The sequence below is a fragment of the Haplochromis burtoni genome, unplaced genomic scaffold (genome assembly GCF_018398535.1).
Source record: "Haplochromis burtoni strain Fernald_Lab_line unplaced genomic scaffold, NCSU_Asbu1 Contig_25, whole genome shotgun sequence".
Lineage (NCBI taxonomy): Eukaryota > Metazoa > Chordata > Actinopteri > Cichliformes > Cichlidae > Haplochromis > Haplochromis burtoni.
Genome location: NW_024582386.1, coordinates 3,363,261 through 3,379,620, shown reverse-complemented (window position 1 = coordinate 3,379,620; position 16,360 = coordinate 3,363,261). Strand labels below are relative to the sequence as shown.

General features: G+C 42.0%; 2 protein-coding genes across 3 annotated transcripts; one reads left to right on the top strand and one right to left on the bottom strand.

Moving 5' to 3' along the window:
- The first annotated feature begins 2,244 nt into the window (after positions 1-2,244).
- On the top strand, positions 2,245-6,512 carry sgo1 (shugoshin 1). Of its 2 annotated transcripts, none has more exons than XM_042218943.1 (9): positions 2,245-2,745; positions 3,286-3,494; positions 3,642-3,685; positions 3,777-3,838; positions 4,068-4,934; positions 5,062-5,193; positions 5,383-5,553; positions 5,843-5,957; positions 6,049-6,512. In XM_042218943.1, the coding sequence occupies exons 1-9, from the start codon at positions 2,601-2,603 to the stop codon at positions 6,206-6,208; spliced, it is 1,905 nt and encodes a 634-aa protein (XP_042074877.1). In that variant the 5' UTR covers positions 2,245-2,600; the 3' UTR covers positions 6,209-6,512. The 2 variants fall into 2 exon arrangements, with proteins under 2 accessions (XP_042074877.1, XP_005917468.1); XM_005917406.2 differs by having other exon boundaries at positions 5,774-5,957.
- Positions 6,513-6,754: 242 nt separating this feature from the next.
- On the bottom strand, positions 6,755-16,340 carry kat2b (K(lysine) acetyltransferase 2B). Its single transcript, XM_005917407.3, has 18 exons — positions 15,592-16,340; positions 14,594-14,720; positions 14,354-14,499; positions 14,176-14,262; positions 13,893-14,074; positions 13,611-13,802; positions 13,340-13,443; positions 13,084-13,209; positions 11,899-12,032; positions 10,761-10,969; positions 10,541-10,667; positions 10,341-10,451; positions 10,104-10,247; positions 9,886-10,000; positions 8,918-8,948; positions 8,649-8,712; positions 8,473-8,557; positions 6,755-8,210 (listed from the first exon to the last, which is right to left on the bottom strand). Exons 1-18 carry the CDS (start codon positions 15,790-15,792, stop codon positions 8,017-8,019), a joined length of 2,379 nt encoding a protein of 792 aa, XP_005917469.1. The 5' UTR covers positions 15,793-16,340; the 3' UTR covers positions 6,755-8,016.
- Positions 16,341-16,360: the final 20 nt, after the last annotated feature.

The window sequence follows — 16,360 nt, the reverse complement described above, 5'->3', positions numbered from 1 at the left end:
AAAGAAAGAAAGAAAGAAAGAAAGAAAGAAAGAAAGAAAGAAAGAAAGAAAGAAAGAAAGAAAGAAAGAAAGAAAGAAAGAAAGAAAGAAAGAGGCCACCTACTCCACCAGTATCGGATCAGTCTGAGGCCTATAAAACAACCTCTACTAAACCTCTACAAAGTTTAATTTTAGGCTTTGATTACACAACCTATGTTATGATTTCATTACCATAAATTGTGATTATGGCACCATAAGCACATTTTCCATATTAAAAAATGGGACTTTGTATTTTTGGCCCCAGTAGAGGCGAGCTCACAGATTAGAGTTAATACTTTTCATCTGGTAGAAAGGCAGATGATGGTTTCATTGGCCAGTCAGGATGTCTGGACACGGATGTAGGAGCTAGAGATCTGAGTGGACAGAGATGAGTTTATGATCTCTTAATAACCGTATTACGTCACAAAAGGTTGACAGACTCCTACTGGCTACTGTTATACTAAAAAAGGCAACCTATTCGTGTGTGTTGATGTCTCGTCTTGCTTTTTATTATCTTTATTGTACCCTAATTTCACAGTCAGCCACAGCACTCACTCTATTTTTATTTTAATCACTTCCTCCTATCCCTTTTCCTCTACCTGTGATAATAAGTTTCTCTCCAGGCAGCTGACATGCGGGTAGCGAGGAGCTGCATGAAAAGACTGTGTGATGGATTTGTCCATTAAAGCAAGCTGAGCTAAAACCCGCGGAGTCCCTCTGGCTGTCTATCCGTCTGACTTTATACGTTTCTCTCTCTTTTTCTTTTGCTCTTTAATGCAGTCAGACTCTCTAAAAAAACACACACACGCACAAACACCACTCAGTATTTCCCCTGCTGTGAGGCAACAGCTGTAACATTTGCTTTCTTTTAGCAAGAATAATACACCTTTTAAGTAAACACCAATGAGTCACCACAGGACTGTAAGGCTTACACACACTCACTCAGTTCCACCCCAACACATCAGCTACATTCTTTCAAAATAAGTGTAATTTATTTTGTTTGTAATTAAACTTGATTGCTACATGTCCTCATGCAGGTAATGTTGAAATAATCCCGCTTAGAATTCACAAAGAACCAAACATTTGTGAGAAAGGTCAGCTAAACGGAGGACTGTTAATGATCCATGGTCTTGTCCAATATCAGGTGCCTGTTTACAGCTGAGCCACCTTTTCTGGAGTCATTTTTTTTAGTGGGTGACAGTGACAACACCCAAACCTTACCAAACCTTCGCTGTAGTCTCGGTTTGCTTGGCTGGCATCGTCCTCACTTGCAGAAAGTCCAAATGAATTAGCTGCAGTGCAATGCCAGAAAGGTCCAGGTTTCCTCCCCATCCCATGCCAAGCAAGACATCCCCTGTGTGGCTTGGAAAATTAAATCAGCTCATGACTATGTAATACCAAGTAATCCAGTATTTATGGAACATTTATTGAGCAAAACCTGGGAAGGTTAATGATGGGTACTTATGGGTGCAGGGTGACTGTGAGAGAGGCAGATCTCTATGTGTGCATGTGTGTGTGAGAGAGAGACAGTGTGCATAAAGGTATGCACTTATCATGGGCCTCATGTCACAGAGAAGAAGACAGGAGTCTGTATACTGGAACAGACTGTCAAAAGACCTGCTAGCTCAATAAAAAAATACATTGATCTAATCATTGACTGTCTTTCTTAGCTGCTGTACAATCGTACACTGAAAAAGCCACCGCAGTTTCAGGAAAAACTCAAAATAATATGACTCAAACACTGCTTGCCAGAGGGTTTAGGATGAACACAGTTATCAGCTCCATCCACATGCAGCTGAGCACTCTACTGAGCTCTGAATGCTCTTATCTTCAGCAGTCAATTAGGCTATAAATGCTCATTTTGGTTGAATGAGCCTGATCCTTAATGGGTCTTAATCTAATTCCTACTTGTGAAAAAACAGACGTTTACTATGGCTCTATTTCCCAGTTGTGGATGTTTTTTTTCTTTGCTTTGTTTCCAGCTGACAGGGATGATATGGGTGAAAAGGGACAGCTTGAAGCGGCAGGGATTATAATTAGATAATTGTACTTGTGTGCGGTAGTCTCCTGTTTAGTCTCAATGGAGCAGAATATGCAGACGAATAATGAATACTAAATAAATTACGTCTCCTCTGCGAGGAAACGCGGTTTGTTTTCTATTATACATTAGCGCCATCTAGCGGACGGCCGTTTCATGCGGAGGAAGTGACGTCGTCTGAAATTCTTACCAATCAGCAGTCGAGGCTCTCAATTCGAACGGCAACTCTCGGAGGACGGAGGCTGCGATAAAAAAAAATTATTATTTTGTTTCCTCATTTTAAGCGCTAAATGTGTTTTTTGCTCGAGTGGAATCATATAAACGGATTGTGTTGGTGATTTAAATATTTATTCCGGTAGGTTTCATTTGGTGCTGTTTTCGAATACAATGCCAGACTGCAGTTAGTGAAAAGTGCGTTGACAAACGTTAACGGCTAGCTCGCACATTAGCTTCCTCGTTTGTTTTGCTCCGATATACCGTTTTGCTACTGCGTTAAGCTTTTGAACTGCACACTGAACTTCGCCGTAATAACCGATCCCGAGTCATGGTGAGAGAACGGACCCAGAAGAAGTCCTTCCAGCAAAGTCTGGAGGACATCAAGGAGAAAATGAAGGAGAAGAGGAACAAACGTCTGGCCAGTGCCTCAGCCCCCAGCGGGGGCCGGTCAAGGATGATGAACAAAACAAGTGGTAAGTAAATAATCTTTTGTCAATTCTGCCCACCCCCCAGTAAAGTTACCTAATAGAATAGAAAAAAATTGTTGTTATTGAAACAACGAGATTGGGAATGCCTCTCCAGTTTGCTGCATCCATGTTAAACCCACATTCTTGCATTTACTAATCCATGAAGTTACTGAAACACACTATAAGATTGTTTAAAAAAAGGTAGTTGGAACATAAAGCTCCTGGGTCAGCTGAATTCCAATCTGCAGGTGAAGATTTCTGGCATGGGGGATAAGTATAATAAATAAACAGAATGTAAATATAAATTAATTGTGGTAATAGAAATAGAATCTGTGAAACCCAAGTTTTTAATGAGTGTCTGCCTGAGGGCTGCAACTCAAACAGATTGTGGCCAGGCTGAGAGCTGTCATTTACAGCTGTGTTAATGGCCTTCAGTAGAGCTTTTTTGTCAGCAGCTGAGCAGCCAGCATACCACACTGTGAGACGGTGTGTTAATATTCTGATAATGATGCTGACATTTACTGGATTCCGTTTTTCTTTTCTCAGGAAGTACCTCCACGCACACCATCCTGATGGGTGTGCAGGTGAACAACAAGGCGCTGGCTGTGGCCTTGCAGGCTGAAAAGGAGAAAGTGAGGCAGGCTAATGCAGTGATCCTGCAGCTGAAAAGAGAGCAGCAGGCACTCTTCCTTCACCTGCTTCTGCTCAAGAGAAAGCTGAAAGAACAGGAGGCTCTGCAGGCGAATGCTTCAGAGGTACGCACTGTCAGCTGTCAGATTTTTTTAATTTTATTTTTTAAATTAGGAATGTCCTAAGTTATTAGTAGACCATATGAATTATTTTGAGACACTGCACTTTGAATGTAAAAGAAAATGTATGAATTATTTATTTGCTTCGTTTAGACTAAACCTTCTACTGATGCCAAGCACAACATGCATTCAGTTAGGTAAGGTTTTAAAACTTAATGACTTACATAAAAAATGTTACATGCCTTAAACTGAGTGAAATATTGAGATTTGCTTCCTCTTAAATTACAGAAGAAAGCGGACCAGCCAGAACCTGGACCACATCATCTGTGAATCTTCACCAGTTTGTGCAGGTATGCATAAAAATACTTCAATATCCCAGATTTTTGTTACGGTATGTATTATCCATGACTGTTAACTTATTAACCAAATATATTACTTATTGGAGGTCTTTCTTTTAATATAGTAACTTTGGACATTGTCTCAATCTTATTCTTCTGACATTTGCATCTATCTTAATCCTACAGTCAAGACATTGAAATTATTTAATGTGTATGTGCATGTTCATTTGTTTCTTCATAGACCCTCAGCTCTCTAACAAGAATGGGGATCCTCAGTGTGAAAAACAGGTGACCTTGCCATCTACAGTAGGAGTGCGGCGTCAGCGTACAGATAAAAACAGGAGGAGGTCTGAACGTTTGCAAGAGCAGAGGATTCTGGGTGAGGAAGGTCCAGTTCCTGGCTTTGGGTCTTGGATCCCAAGTCCTATTCGCAGTGACAGTGAAAATCTCAGTCAAATGCAAAAATTAGAAGAACAAGAGATGGCAGATCCAGGTTTCGCTGAGGAGTTACAGCACTCTACTCCTGAACCAGTGCCACCCAAAAAAAGCAGACAACAGGTCGCCAGGAAGCAGACACAGCAACAGCAGCTGTCCTCCAAACCAGAACAGGTTTCAAGAAAACCCGAGAGAGGGCGCAAACCAGAGCGTGCCCCATTAAAGAAACCATGGGAGAATACCAAACCCAGAACCAGGTCAAAGAGTCGGGACCGATCAGCCACACGGGCCAAAACGGCACCTCCAGCACAGGGCAATAAACTCAACACTTCACTGGGATTTAATGACACATTTGACTTTGACTGTGAAGAGACCGTCCACATCACGCCATTCAGGGCCAAGGCTGAGGATAATCAGCGAATTACACCCTTGAGTGAGGAGGCTCAAGAAACAGGACAGGCCCAGGCTGAAACTTCACCTGTGAATTCCAAGCACAGTGAATCCAGCTCTTCATCTCCATCTTCTGAATCAGAAGACAGCCTTTATGTTCCTCACAAGACCAGACAGAGACCAGCTTCCCCTAACAAGACCAAGGGCATCACCACTCGTAGAGGCCGGCTCTCCAGCGCAGTCAGAAAGACGGAAAACGTCCCTCCAAAACCAGAGATCACTGGTAAGCATTTAGATTTGTTTTTAATCTCAGCTTTTGTTTAATCTTTTATTTGTTGTTGGTCTCTTTTTTCTTTAACATTTGATAATTGAAGACGTTCTGGTATTTTATTGAATTTTGTTTTTTGTAGTCTTCAGAGATGAAGAGGCAAGTCCCAAGACTACAGGCTCTGAAGAGGCAGCAGGTCGCCTCGATCAGTCACCTGATTTTAGCTATTCTAACAGCCCTGACCCTGTAAAGATAGAACATGATAATTATCAAGGTAGGTGTTTAATTTGTACCATTAAAAAACTAATTAAACAAAAAACATAATAAACATAAACAAAAAAGTATGAAATGGTTTAAAACTGTGTGTGTGTGTGTGTGTGTGTGGTGTGTGTGTGTGTGTGTGTGTGTGTTTGTTTGTGTGTTTGTTTGTGTGTTTGTTTGTGTGTTTGTTCTGGTGCTTCAGAGGCTCGTGGAGAAGGAATGGAGAATGATTGTTTGCTTCCTGTCAGCCCTCTGATTGAAGCTGAGATGATGAGAATAGACAATGTCCTGTCCAATTTTGGAGATTCCTCCGGTGAAGCTCCACCACTTTTACCCCACCAAACTCCAAAGAGGCTCAAATCATGCAAGAAACGTAAGCTGTTACAGGATTCAATCCAAAACTGCATGTCCAGTTTACACATCACTGTGAAAGTGTTCTCTTTCTGATAAATAACCTTTTGTTGCCAACATCTTTGAGCACAAGGGGCTGGCTGATTCACCTTTTTGTTGTGTTGCACAGTGTATGCGTGTGAATTCACCCGTTTCCTTTTTCCTCTTTCTCACGGTTCACGTTTTCCTTCACGTTCCTGCAGGTGGGCTTGGTGTAAGGCCAGCAGGGCGGGGCTTGAGTCTGTGTGATGTGACCAATCTGTCCCCTGCAGCCTATCGTAAATTTTCCTGTGGAGGCTCGTCTGATTCTCGATGCTCCACCCCCGTTCCTATCCGCAAGCGGCGCTGCACCATGGCGGTCAACTACAAGGAGCCCTCGTTGCACGCGTAAGCTCACAAACGCTCTCTACTGCACGTGGTTCACTGTGTTTTTATTTTCTTTGTTACTGCAAGAAAACTCAACATTTCTCCTCAATAGGAAACTTCGGCGGGGAGATAAGTTCACAGATGTGCAGTTCCTCCGCTCTCCAATTTTCAAGCAGAAGCCTGGCAGGAGGTCTGTGCAGAATCCAAGGAATTCAAGGAGCGTGCATCAGCCGTTTGAAAAGTACAATGAGTCTTTTGTTGGGTGTCGCTGAAAGTTGTTGCCTGACTTTGAAGTGATTTTTAATTTAGTTTTTTTTTCTTGTATTACTGTCAGTGAGATTTCTTTGTGATAAAGAACAACTGTGATAATTTTTATATATTTCTTTATGTTTATGTCTCTTAAGCTTTCATTTCTGTTATTTGTCTTTAGGTGAATGTAGTATTAGCCTTCTCAGATTTCCTAATTTTGCCATTTCCCGATTTTAAATTGTTTATTATGAATTCTTTAAGAAGTTTGTTTGTAATTCTACTTATGTTTCTTCTACTGTATGATAATAAACTTCATATAAGCGTTTACACATCATTGTGACAGGTTAATATCTGAACACAACAAGTTTGGGCTTACCTCAATGAGGTCTGGACATCAGTTTTAGTGTTGTGTAGTTGCAAAGGAACACTGGCCATGCAAACCATTTATAGTCTGGTTTTCATCAAAGCCCTGTTTCGTTTTTTTGGGCCTGAGAAGCTCAGCTGTGTTTGCAGCTGAACCCAATTAAGGCTAGCAAGGTCTTTGTGTAGGAAAAAGTGCACACACGCAATTAGCCTCACTTCTGTTTTATTCAGTCTATAAAATAGGCTAATGCTATGTCACTGTAGAAAGAGCATGAAATTATCTCTCCAGACATTACAAAAGGTATTTTTTTTTCTAAAGCTTGAAAAGTACAAACACCTTTTTTACAAAACAGTAAAAGTACATAGTATTGCACAATCTTTTCGTTTATCTCCAAAGTATAAAGTTATCAATCTCCATCTGCCGGACAAAAATAAGAAATAATAAATTAAGAACTTGCCTTAAGTATCATTCTTCTAAATTACAGCACATAAATAAGAATATACTCTAGATAATTAAATTAGTCCTTAGTCAACAGTGTAATTTCTATGTAAAACAAATTCTAAAGGAAAGGAGATGCTCTCATTCATGTTAACTAATACTTGGAAAAATAAAAGTGCATTTTGATAGTCAAATTGCCCTATGTGACACGATAAAAGCAAAAGATTGGGGGGTTTTTTTGTTGTCCTTTTTCAGTTCTGGGAAAGAAAATATATGTTATATACACATTTAAAATGTACAGTGGGGTATAAGTGCATTAAAATCTGTACAAATTTAAAGTATGTATTCCTCTTTTGGCAGGATGAACTCTTCACAGACAAACTTTGACTTCATTAACGTCATGCGTGCTCACAAGAGTAGAGTTTTACAGACAGGAAAACTTGGACTCTCAGTCCCTTTTCTCACAGGTAACACTAATCTACCGCGCATGCGGCAATTCCTCATGACATCTCTACCTGAGTCAACTGAGAGGAGGAGGCAGACACAGAAAAGGCAGTATGAAAACAAAGATTAAGTAAGATGGGTGGTTAATCTCTGATCAGCTGTCATGATACAGTGCTTTCAGCACACAAACAACACCTGCTCTGCTTAATGTTTTACTACTGCTCTTCTTTTCTTTCCATGGGCCTCTGAGACACATGGTCAAATACAAAAACTACAATGCTTTTGTCTGGAAACGGAAACAGTCTTACAGTTCTTAAATGAGGCCTTCCCCTTGTGACCCATCTTTCAGGGTATTCTAAGCTACTGATTTATGGTCTAGGCCAGCAAGCATCAAACATTACAAAAGTGTTCATCCAAGACCCGTTTGCACCTTTTACATTAAGATATGTTTCTGAAACCTATCTACTCCAGAATCAGTAGTCGTGTCCTTTGCTTTGCTTGTCATTTGCATTGTCTAAAACAATAGTTCATTGTCCCAGGACAACCTCATCCTTGTGCAGGTGAAGACAAATCTCTTCCTCTGGTTTACTTCTCAATTAGGCCCGCCTCTTTGATCTTAGTGTAGAAGAACTTCTCCAGTAGGTTCGCACACTTGTAGTACTCGCTCTCTGGAGGGTTGTATTCACGACAGTTTGTGAAAATTCGCTGCATGTCGGCCATAAAAAGCTTCCGTGTCGTGTAGTACCGGCTCTTTAGACGCTCGCTCATTGTCTTGAGGTCTGTAAAAATGTGAAATTTCAATTATGATACCTTTCAGTGGTTGGATGAGTATAGCATTTAACAAATAAACCCCACTTAGTTCATGCTTTAATGCCAGCTGAATAACAACAGTAAAAGATGTGGACTTTAATTAGAAATGATCTGCTGTCGTACCGCAAAACAATGTACAACTATGCAATGACTAGTGCAGACAATTAGTAATACACAAACTGTAACTCATCTCCTCCCCTTTAAGACAACTGTGCTTGTTAACACACGTACCCATGGGGAAGCGTATGACTTGGTAGTACCCAGGTGCTTCTGTTTTTTTCACAGGCTCCATAAAAGGCCAGGCATTCTGGTGACTCTAAAACACATAAAGCAGTCCTTTAAGAAAACTGTTTGTCTGTGTATGTGTGTGTCAGATGTAGACCACATTATACGTGTCTATCCCTCACCTTCACATGTTGGAGGATAGTTTTCAGAGTGCTATACAGTTGATCGGGGTCTTTCAGTTCTTTCCTGAAGAGTGAAAAATGGTAGAAAAAACGATATAAAACTGAGGCTAGCTAAGTGCTATTTCCAGATGTGCATGCGTGTTATTATTGCCTGCAAATTTTTGTCATAAATGAAGGCCAGAGACAATGTCTGACTGTATCATTGTTGACAAAAATGATCAAACATATAATGTGAATACATTAGCCAAATCATTAGTGGAGCATCTTACCCTTTGCCCACAGGCTTCCAGCCAGTTTCACCTGTTGATATAAACAAACTAATATTACACTCATACACCAGAATGGAGTCATTCTCTAGTCACTAGAGGAAGAATAGGTCAGCAACTTCTGTGTAACCACAAAAAAATGCTGGCTGGCGAATGATTGTGCAGAATTTTTTTTGGAAGTAGTTGGATGACCAATTAGTTACGCAGAGGTTGAGCGTGTTGCACTCTAAACCTGGCAAAAGTCTGCAATGAATTCCCATTTAATTAGAAAAAAGATAGACTCTAAACAACTTGCAGTCAGTCTTTGCAATAGCAGACATGATGCTGACTCAGTCTTATTGCTGATTTCTCACTGTCCTGACACACCAATGTTTCTATAGAGATGTTAGCTGACTGGAAGTGGTTTACAATCTGGTTCCCTTCTTCAAAGCAACCACTTCAAAGGCAGGCACATAGCGAGCTGAGTGCAATAATTTTGGTTGCCCTGCAGTCTCCAACAGCTGTTTTTCTTGTGTGACATTGCAATTACTGCTTGTCTTGTTGCCACAAAACAAATTCAAAAAATTCATCATAATTCTTGCATTCACGTGCAACCTGCTCTAGTCCTTGGCTGGTAGCCATACATACGGAAAATAACCACCCATCCAGATTTCATAGAGAACAGCCTTTAAATCCGAAAAGTATTTGATTAATTAGCTTTTAGTTCTGCCTAACCTGTCACTCCGAGGAAATTAACAAGGTTGATGGTGATTATAGAGGTAGATGTACGATAAGGCCCATAAAAACCCAGTAGATAATATAACCAATAAGTTGGACAGCTTAATTGCACAGGATGTATGTGGTAAGTGGCCTACTTTCCTCAGCATTAATGCTGTAATGGCAATCATTACTTTTTAATGCCAATAATCTTGTAATGTATCAAGCTACTTTTAAAAGCCAAGGTTACCCAACACTGAAAAAGAATAACATACGTATGCCAGGAATGCTCTCAATGGGAATCTGCCGGACTCCATCCTTAAAACAGGACAGCCCTGGATAGACTTTTCTGATCTGAGCCTGTTTCCTCTCAATCAGCTTCTTGATTATCTGAAGGCAACAAATGAGAAAAAAAAATCTTAGTTGAGGGGACAGAAAGAAGCATTTAGATCAATAAAATATTAAAGAGTTCATTTAAAAGTTACCCACACACCTCTTTCTGCTTCTTGATGATGACAGAGAACTCGGTGTAGGGGATGCTGGGGTTGAGCTCACAGCCCATGAGTGTGGCTCCTTCATAATCCTTGATGTAGCCCACATACTTGGACTTGGGAACCTTTATGTCTTTTGAGAAACCCTGATAAGGAGGAAGTAATAATTTATCCTGGAGCTGCCACGCACTGCCTCTATTTATTATATTATTGTTACTAATGGCCGTTATTAATGTTACCTGTTTCTTAAAGTACCCAATGGCGTATTCATCAGCGTAAGTGAGAAAATTGAGGATTTCATGCTTTATGTGATATTCTTTCAGGTGGTTCATCAAATGTGTTCCATAACCCTGCAACCACCAGGAAAGGGTTAGAGCCGGCCATCCAGATATCACTGAATACCCACCAAGCTGAGAAATAAAGCTGGGCACGCTCTCACCTTGACCTGCTCATTGGAGGTGACGGCACAGAAGACAATCTCTGTGAAGCCTTGCGATGGAAACATCCGGAAACAGATCCCTCCGATCACTCTCCCGTCCTTGATCAGGGACAGCGTTTTGTGTTTCCTACCAGAAAAAAAGATGAATTTTACAGAGGGAATCTGCTTCTCTATAACCCTCTGAACTTAAGGTGGGACGATGAGGCAGAGTTACACTCACGGATCGAACACCAGCCGCGTGATGTACTCCTTGGGCATGCGGGGAAGCTGATGGGAGAACACGTTCTGAAGGCCGACGAGCCACATCAAGATCCTCTTGTTGGGCTTCTGGTTTAGGGAGTTCCCAATGACGTGGAATTCAATCACGCCCCTGCGCTCCTCCAGGCGGGCGGCTTCGTCACGTGCAGAGTGAGCTGATAGCAGGCTAGTCTGCACAGACAGGAAGTTATCAAATAAATCATGGTCCAAAATTTGCTGTGATGTGCAGAGGACTTGAACATTTTGTGCAGGGACAATTAACCTACGACTAAAAAAAATAAATGAAGTGCTATACAGACACATTATGGCAGCTTGGAAGGAGATTAAGACCAATTACCATGAGATCTGACACTGACAGGAAAATGATTAGGCTGGAAGGATGAGAAGATTTACAATTATCTAATGACTTGAATTCTTTTTACTCTTGTTATAAAGTGTCAGCCTGGAAAATCTGATAGAGGCTGTGGGTCTGGATGGTATCTGTGAAGATTACATAACTGCCCTTTGCAAATCTGCAGTGCCTTCTTATTTCTCTTAAAAATCCAAGACTTGAGTCAGATTGAAAAGCATCGCAGGTGATGCCAGTTTCAAAATAAACTAGGAGTAACCCCAAAACAACTGAAGAAGAGAGCACGGGCCATTTCCGTTTATCTTCACTTGATTTACAGATGTGAGACGTCTTGACTGACAGAAAGGTTTCAAGAAAACAGCTGTGTATCAGAAGCTGGAGTGATATGCGCTGGTGTGTCTTCTCACTTTTACTTTTTGTCACATACAGCAACAGTGTAAAAAGGGCCGTTATCTTATCCCACTCATAGATGACACCGCGCCGCAGTGATTGGCTCAGATTTCATATGAAGCTCGCGATTAAGTTTTCGACATGGCAAAGATAACATAACAGGGAGCGTTATACAAGAAGAGGAAGTGGAAATCATCAGGCCTCACAAGCACTCGGATACAGTTTCTGACAAACAGCTTATAAGTGGGCTATAATTATAGAAATGATAGAATTTTAGCCCAAATTACTACTTATCATATGAAGATTAAATTCACTTCCAACTAATTGGGCTCCATGCTGTGACTAAACAATAATGGGTTACCTCTGGAATGGCAGCAGGATCAGCGATAGTCGCCATGACTTCATTGATGAGGTCCATGGGGATGTCACCAACCACCCTGGGTCTCTTGTTTTCCTCATGGGAAAGGGGCTCAGAAGGTTTACGCTTTTCTCCAGCTGGGGAGTGTACATAGAGGAAAGCTCTCATTACTCAAGGGGCTTTATGTTGTAAGGTAAAAAGGGCGTTTGCTGTGGCTGCACCCAGACTGTGGAACAGCTTACCTCCTCACGTCAGACTCTCCAAAAGCCTAGAAACTTTTAAAACCGCTCTTAAAACTCACCTCTTTTCATTGGCTTTTAGAAAGGTTTAATTTATTTGTTTTATTTATTTTTATTTTATTTTTATCAGCGAGGTGTTACTACGAAATTGTGTTCTATTGTTTTTTTATCTGTATTTACTGTACAGCACTTTGGTCAGCCTTGGTTGTTTTTAAATGTGCTCTATAAATAAACTTGACTTGACTTGACTTGACTAAAAACAATATTAGAGAAAAACCCCCAACAATCAGACGACCCCCTCTGAGCAAGCACTTGGCAACAGTGGGACAGAAAAACTCCCTTTTAGCAGGAAGAAAGCTCCAACAGAACCAGGCTGTGGGAGAGGCAGCCATCTGCTGTTACTGGCGTTAGAGGGAAAAAGAAGAAAGCAGGTGGAGACAGAAATCCTGGAAACTGGTTCTACAGAATGAGATGTTTGAAAGCTGAAGCCTCTGCCTCCCATTCTACTTTTAAATATCCTAGGACCCACAAGTTAACCTGCAGTCTGAGAGCAAAGTGCTCTGTTGGGGTGATATGGTACTGTTGGTATGGTTGGTAAACAAGTGACGGACATCTGAAGTCTACTATCTTCAGTCTTCATTTTAAACCTATATGTACTTTGTTTGTTAGAAGCAGCTCTGGGGTTTACTTCACCTTCATGTGATGACAGATCTTAGAGGCAGCATTTAAAACAGGGTTACACTAAAAGCATAAAAATCTCCAAAACTAGAAACGATCTTAAAGGACGGCTGACTTGAGTCATTTCGCTGTAAAGTAGAAACCGTTCCACTTTTAAATGTGTAAAACAAGGCTGACTTTACTCAGGTCCACACTTTTTGTTGTTGTACTGTTACGCAATAAGTTGGCTTAACTGAAACCTCGTGAGTAATAACAGGCTTGTCAGCAATACCTGGGTTTGGCTCCAGTACAGAAGCTGCCTTCCTGGCAGGACTGACACTGCCGCAGGTGGACGGGTCCACTGACACGGGACTGGTGCTGTAGTACAGCGGCCTGGCCACTGAAGCAGCACTTATAACTACACAAAAAAAAAAAAAAACCACAGAGGAAATTGAATTTATTCAGTCATAGGCTTTAACCTTTTCATAAAAAAAACAAGTGTCATCTTGAGAGGCGTTTCGGCGAGGGTGTGTGGGAGGGCGTGTCACCTGTGTGGATAGGAATCTGCCCTCCCGCTGCCCCTGCCAAGAAGTCTTGGCTCCAGATTGGAGAGTTATGACTGTAAACCTCCTCCTCCAGCATTGACAAGAACCTGAGCAGAGAAATCACAACAACTACTTAACTATATTAAAACAAGCAGTCAACTTTACATAAGTGGCTACGGTCTGGTTTCATACTGAGGATGTGAAGCACATCCCAGAGTGTAGCTACTTGAAGGCCTGTGTGGCTAACTGCATGTGAGCCTTCTGTATCTCTTACTTGGGAAAGTGTGTAAGAATGAGTGTGCGTTTCTCAGGAGGGAGCTTGTCCTTCTCCTGTCTGGCCTGCTCCAGCAGCTGTTTCCTCATCACAGTGAAGACAGAACGCAAAAGTGTCCGCCCAAAGATCTGAGTGGTCTCGTAGCGGGGCAGGCTGTCACAGAACTGAGGAACATTGCAGTAGCAGAGCCATCTGGAACAAGCATATCCCATAATTATCTTACAGCTTGTAACTGTACTGGTGCAGGAAAGGCAGGCACAAGATATCTGTCTACTCTGCTACCTAGTGTAGTTGACTTTGTATCCAGCTGCGTCGTCATTGGGCACCCTTTGGCGTCTTTGAGAGGGCGTTTCCAACTGCCAGTAGTTGATCTGGTTGAGAAACATCTTAGCCAGCTCCATAATGGTTTGGCGTTCTTTAGATGGCAGGTGGCTGAATTTGTACTGGACAAAATTGTTAACCCCCTATTTCAGAAACATGGAGTAAAAGAAAGAACAAATACATCAAAAGTAAGATAAAGATCAGAGGATGAAAGACTCTGTGCAGTGGAGACTTATTTCTCTACCTGCTCGATGCTGGGCTTTTCAAACGGCGGACTCTCCTGTGCTTCTAACATTGGTTTACCCATCTGTAGGATGGACTTCCTCAGCAGCTGACAATGGAAAAAGATGACGTTTGTTTAAAGCGAGCGAGATCTGAAAACTCTACCTTGCTTCAAATCGAGTGTAAAGCAATAAAATTACTTTGAAGAGGGAAAAGTAGACTTGTTTAGTGTCAGCATCCTCCTCTTTGTGAATGCACGTGTACAGATACTCCACATCCAGAACAATACCAAGAAGCCTGTTCATTTCCTCCTCTGAAACATTTTCTAGATGGGTCACATGATCACCTGGAAAGAAGAAATAAGCCAATGAAATTCATCTAGCTTACCCTTCTTGGTATTATTTTCTGATGCAGCTTCTCTGGTGGGCATGCCGACTTACCCAAAGTGTGAGAGCAGCTCCGACAGGGCTCCTGGAGGTTGACTGCGTTGGACTGCTGCTCTGTTTGAGGAGGTGTAGGAGGGGGGTTCTGACTTTTCCAGCCATTACACTTACAGGCTCCTTCAGCCTGCGATAAATAGAGGTTAAATGAGTACAAGCAGGCACAAAGACGATATTAAAAGCAGCAAATGAGCAATAAATGGGGCAGATTACATAGAACAATTAAGGAAAACCATTCAACTTGTTAAGTTTTGCTTTTTTATTACATAAATATCTTAAAAGCAAACTGCAGCTTTTCCAGGCTCTCTCAGGTTAAACGAGAGATGTTATGCCCGACTTTCTACAGTAACAGGGGGCGGGGACATGATCAGCTGAAGGTGCTGTTCTGAGCATGCGCCCTGAAACAACAACAAACTCCGCCCCCGCCAGCAGCTGTCACCCTGTCAAAACAAAGACCCCGTCCCTCTCTGCGGATCATACGCTGCATAAGCCCAATAAACTCCTCTCTGTTTACCCCCCCTGCTATGACGGACGGCACGGGGACTCTGTGAAATTTCCAGTGGAAACACGAGACCGTGCACGATCACACACACGCACACAAACACACACGCGTATCCAGACCTTGTGCACACAGCCAGCTACTCCCAAAACCAGCGTCAAGCCAATGTTTACGTTCACCAACCCCCCACCTTGACAGAAGCAGTAACACTGTAACAGGCTGCAGCTGCAAGGCCCCTGCTGAAAAGTCCAGATGTAAAAAAAGCCCCTCCAAAACACTTAATGTGTCAAGATTTTATTTTTTTAGTATTACCTCTTTAGTAACTGGTTCATGCATGCAAAAGAAAAAACACAAGAAACTCAAGTGCGGCAATGGCTTCCTTTGCTGTGCTTGCATTTTGAAAACTATTGCAACCAAGCCCAGGAAATGCAGCACACTTTAAGTATGAGCCCCGAAAACTACCCCGCTTTAAAGCCCTGCTTTTGCAGATGTGGCATACTTTGCAGGATGAATACACTCCGAGTTTTTCCAGTTTCTTGGGCCGAGGCGAGGAGCGTAGTTGTGCCTTCTTCACGGCGATACGTGCGGATCCTCTAGCGGCGCCGGAGCCCTCCGTGCCTCCGGCTCCAGGAGCGGCCGGAACCAGGCCCGCGGCTCCGATGGCCGGCGAACCTTGCTGAATCCCAGCGCTGTCAGCCATGATTCCCACCGAAACCCGAAGGGACCGCCAGCCCGGGGAATATTCGCTGCGCCGTCCGCTCTATTCCACAAACGGAGGATCAGACATGGCGCTCATCCTTATTTTCAATTTCTCGCTGTAGGCCCATTTTCCTCCGCTAGGGGACCTTCATGGGATAGGCCAACTCCACAACAATTCAAAGAGGAGAGGTCACAAAATGCAACCATTTATAGCAAAATTTCAAGGTCAAACGTGGTGGGAGCGAAAAAAAAAGCGGATCCATACTTTCAGTCAGGCACAGGTGACTTCCAAGACTATACTGAAAAATTACTGAAATTAATAGCAACACCATTTAGAAATATATTTATAGACCCTTAAAAATATTTTCACATCATATCAGTGAACATGTGGAAATGTCTTAAGTATGCTCACCCAAACAACAACAATAAAAAAAAGGTTAAAGTTCAGGATTGATGATGATTAGAAGCTTTCATCAGTTTCATGATGAGTATGAGGGAAGTAAAAGTGTGGGTCATAACCTCCAGAGGACAAAACAAACAGATTATATATAGAGTAGTAGACAAAAAGT

Excerpts from the sequence above, each read along its gene's own strand:
- sgo1 (XM_005917406.2), top strand. The coding sequence starts at position 2,601 with ATGGTGAGAGAACGGACCCAGAAGAAGTCCTTCCAGCAAAGTCTGGAG. Across the intron at positions 3,839-4,067 it reads ATCTTCACCAGTTTGTGCAG|ACCCTCAGCTCTCTAACAAG; the intron begins GTATGCATAAAA and ends GTTTCTTCATAG. Across the intron at positions 5,958-6,048 it reads AAGGAGCCCTCGTTGCACGC|GAAACTTCGGCGGGGAGATA; the intron begins GTAAGCTCACAA and ends TCTCCTCAATAG.
- kat2b (XM_005917407.3), bottom strand. The coding sequence starts at position 15,792 with ATGGCTGACAGCGCTGGGATTCAGCAAGGTTCGCCGGCCATCGGAGCC. Across the intron at positions 10,248-10,340 it reads TTGGGTACTTTAAGAAACAG|GGTTTCTCAAAAGACATAAA; the intron begins GTAACATTAATA and ends CCTCCTTATCAG. Across the intron at positions 8,558-8,648 it reads CTATCCTCCAACATGTGAAG|AGTCACCAGAATGCCTGGCC; the intron begins GTGAGGGATAGA and ends TATGTGTTTTAG.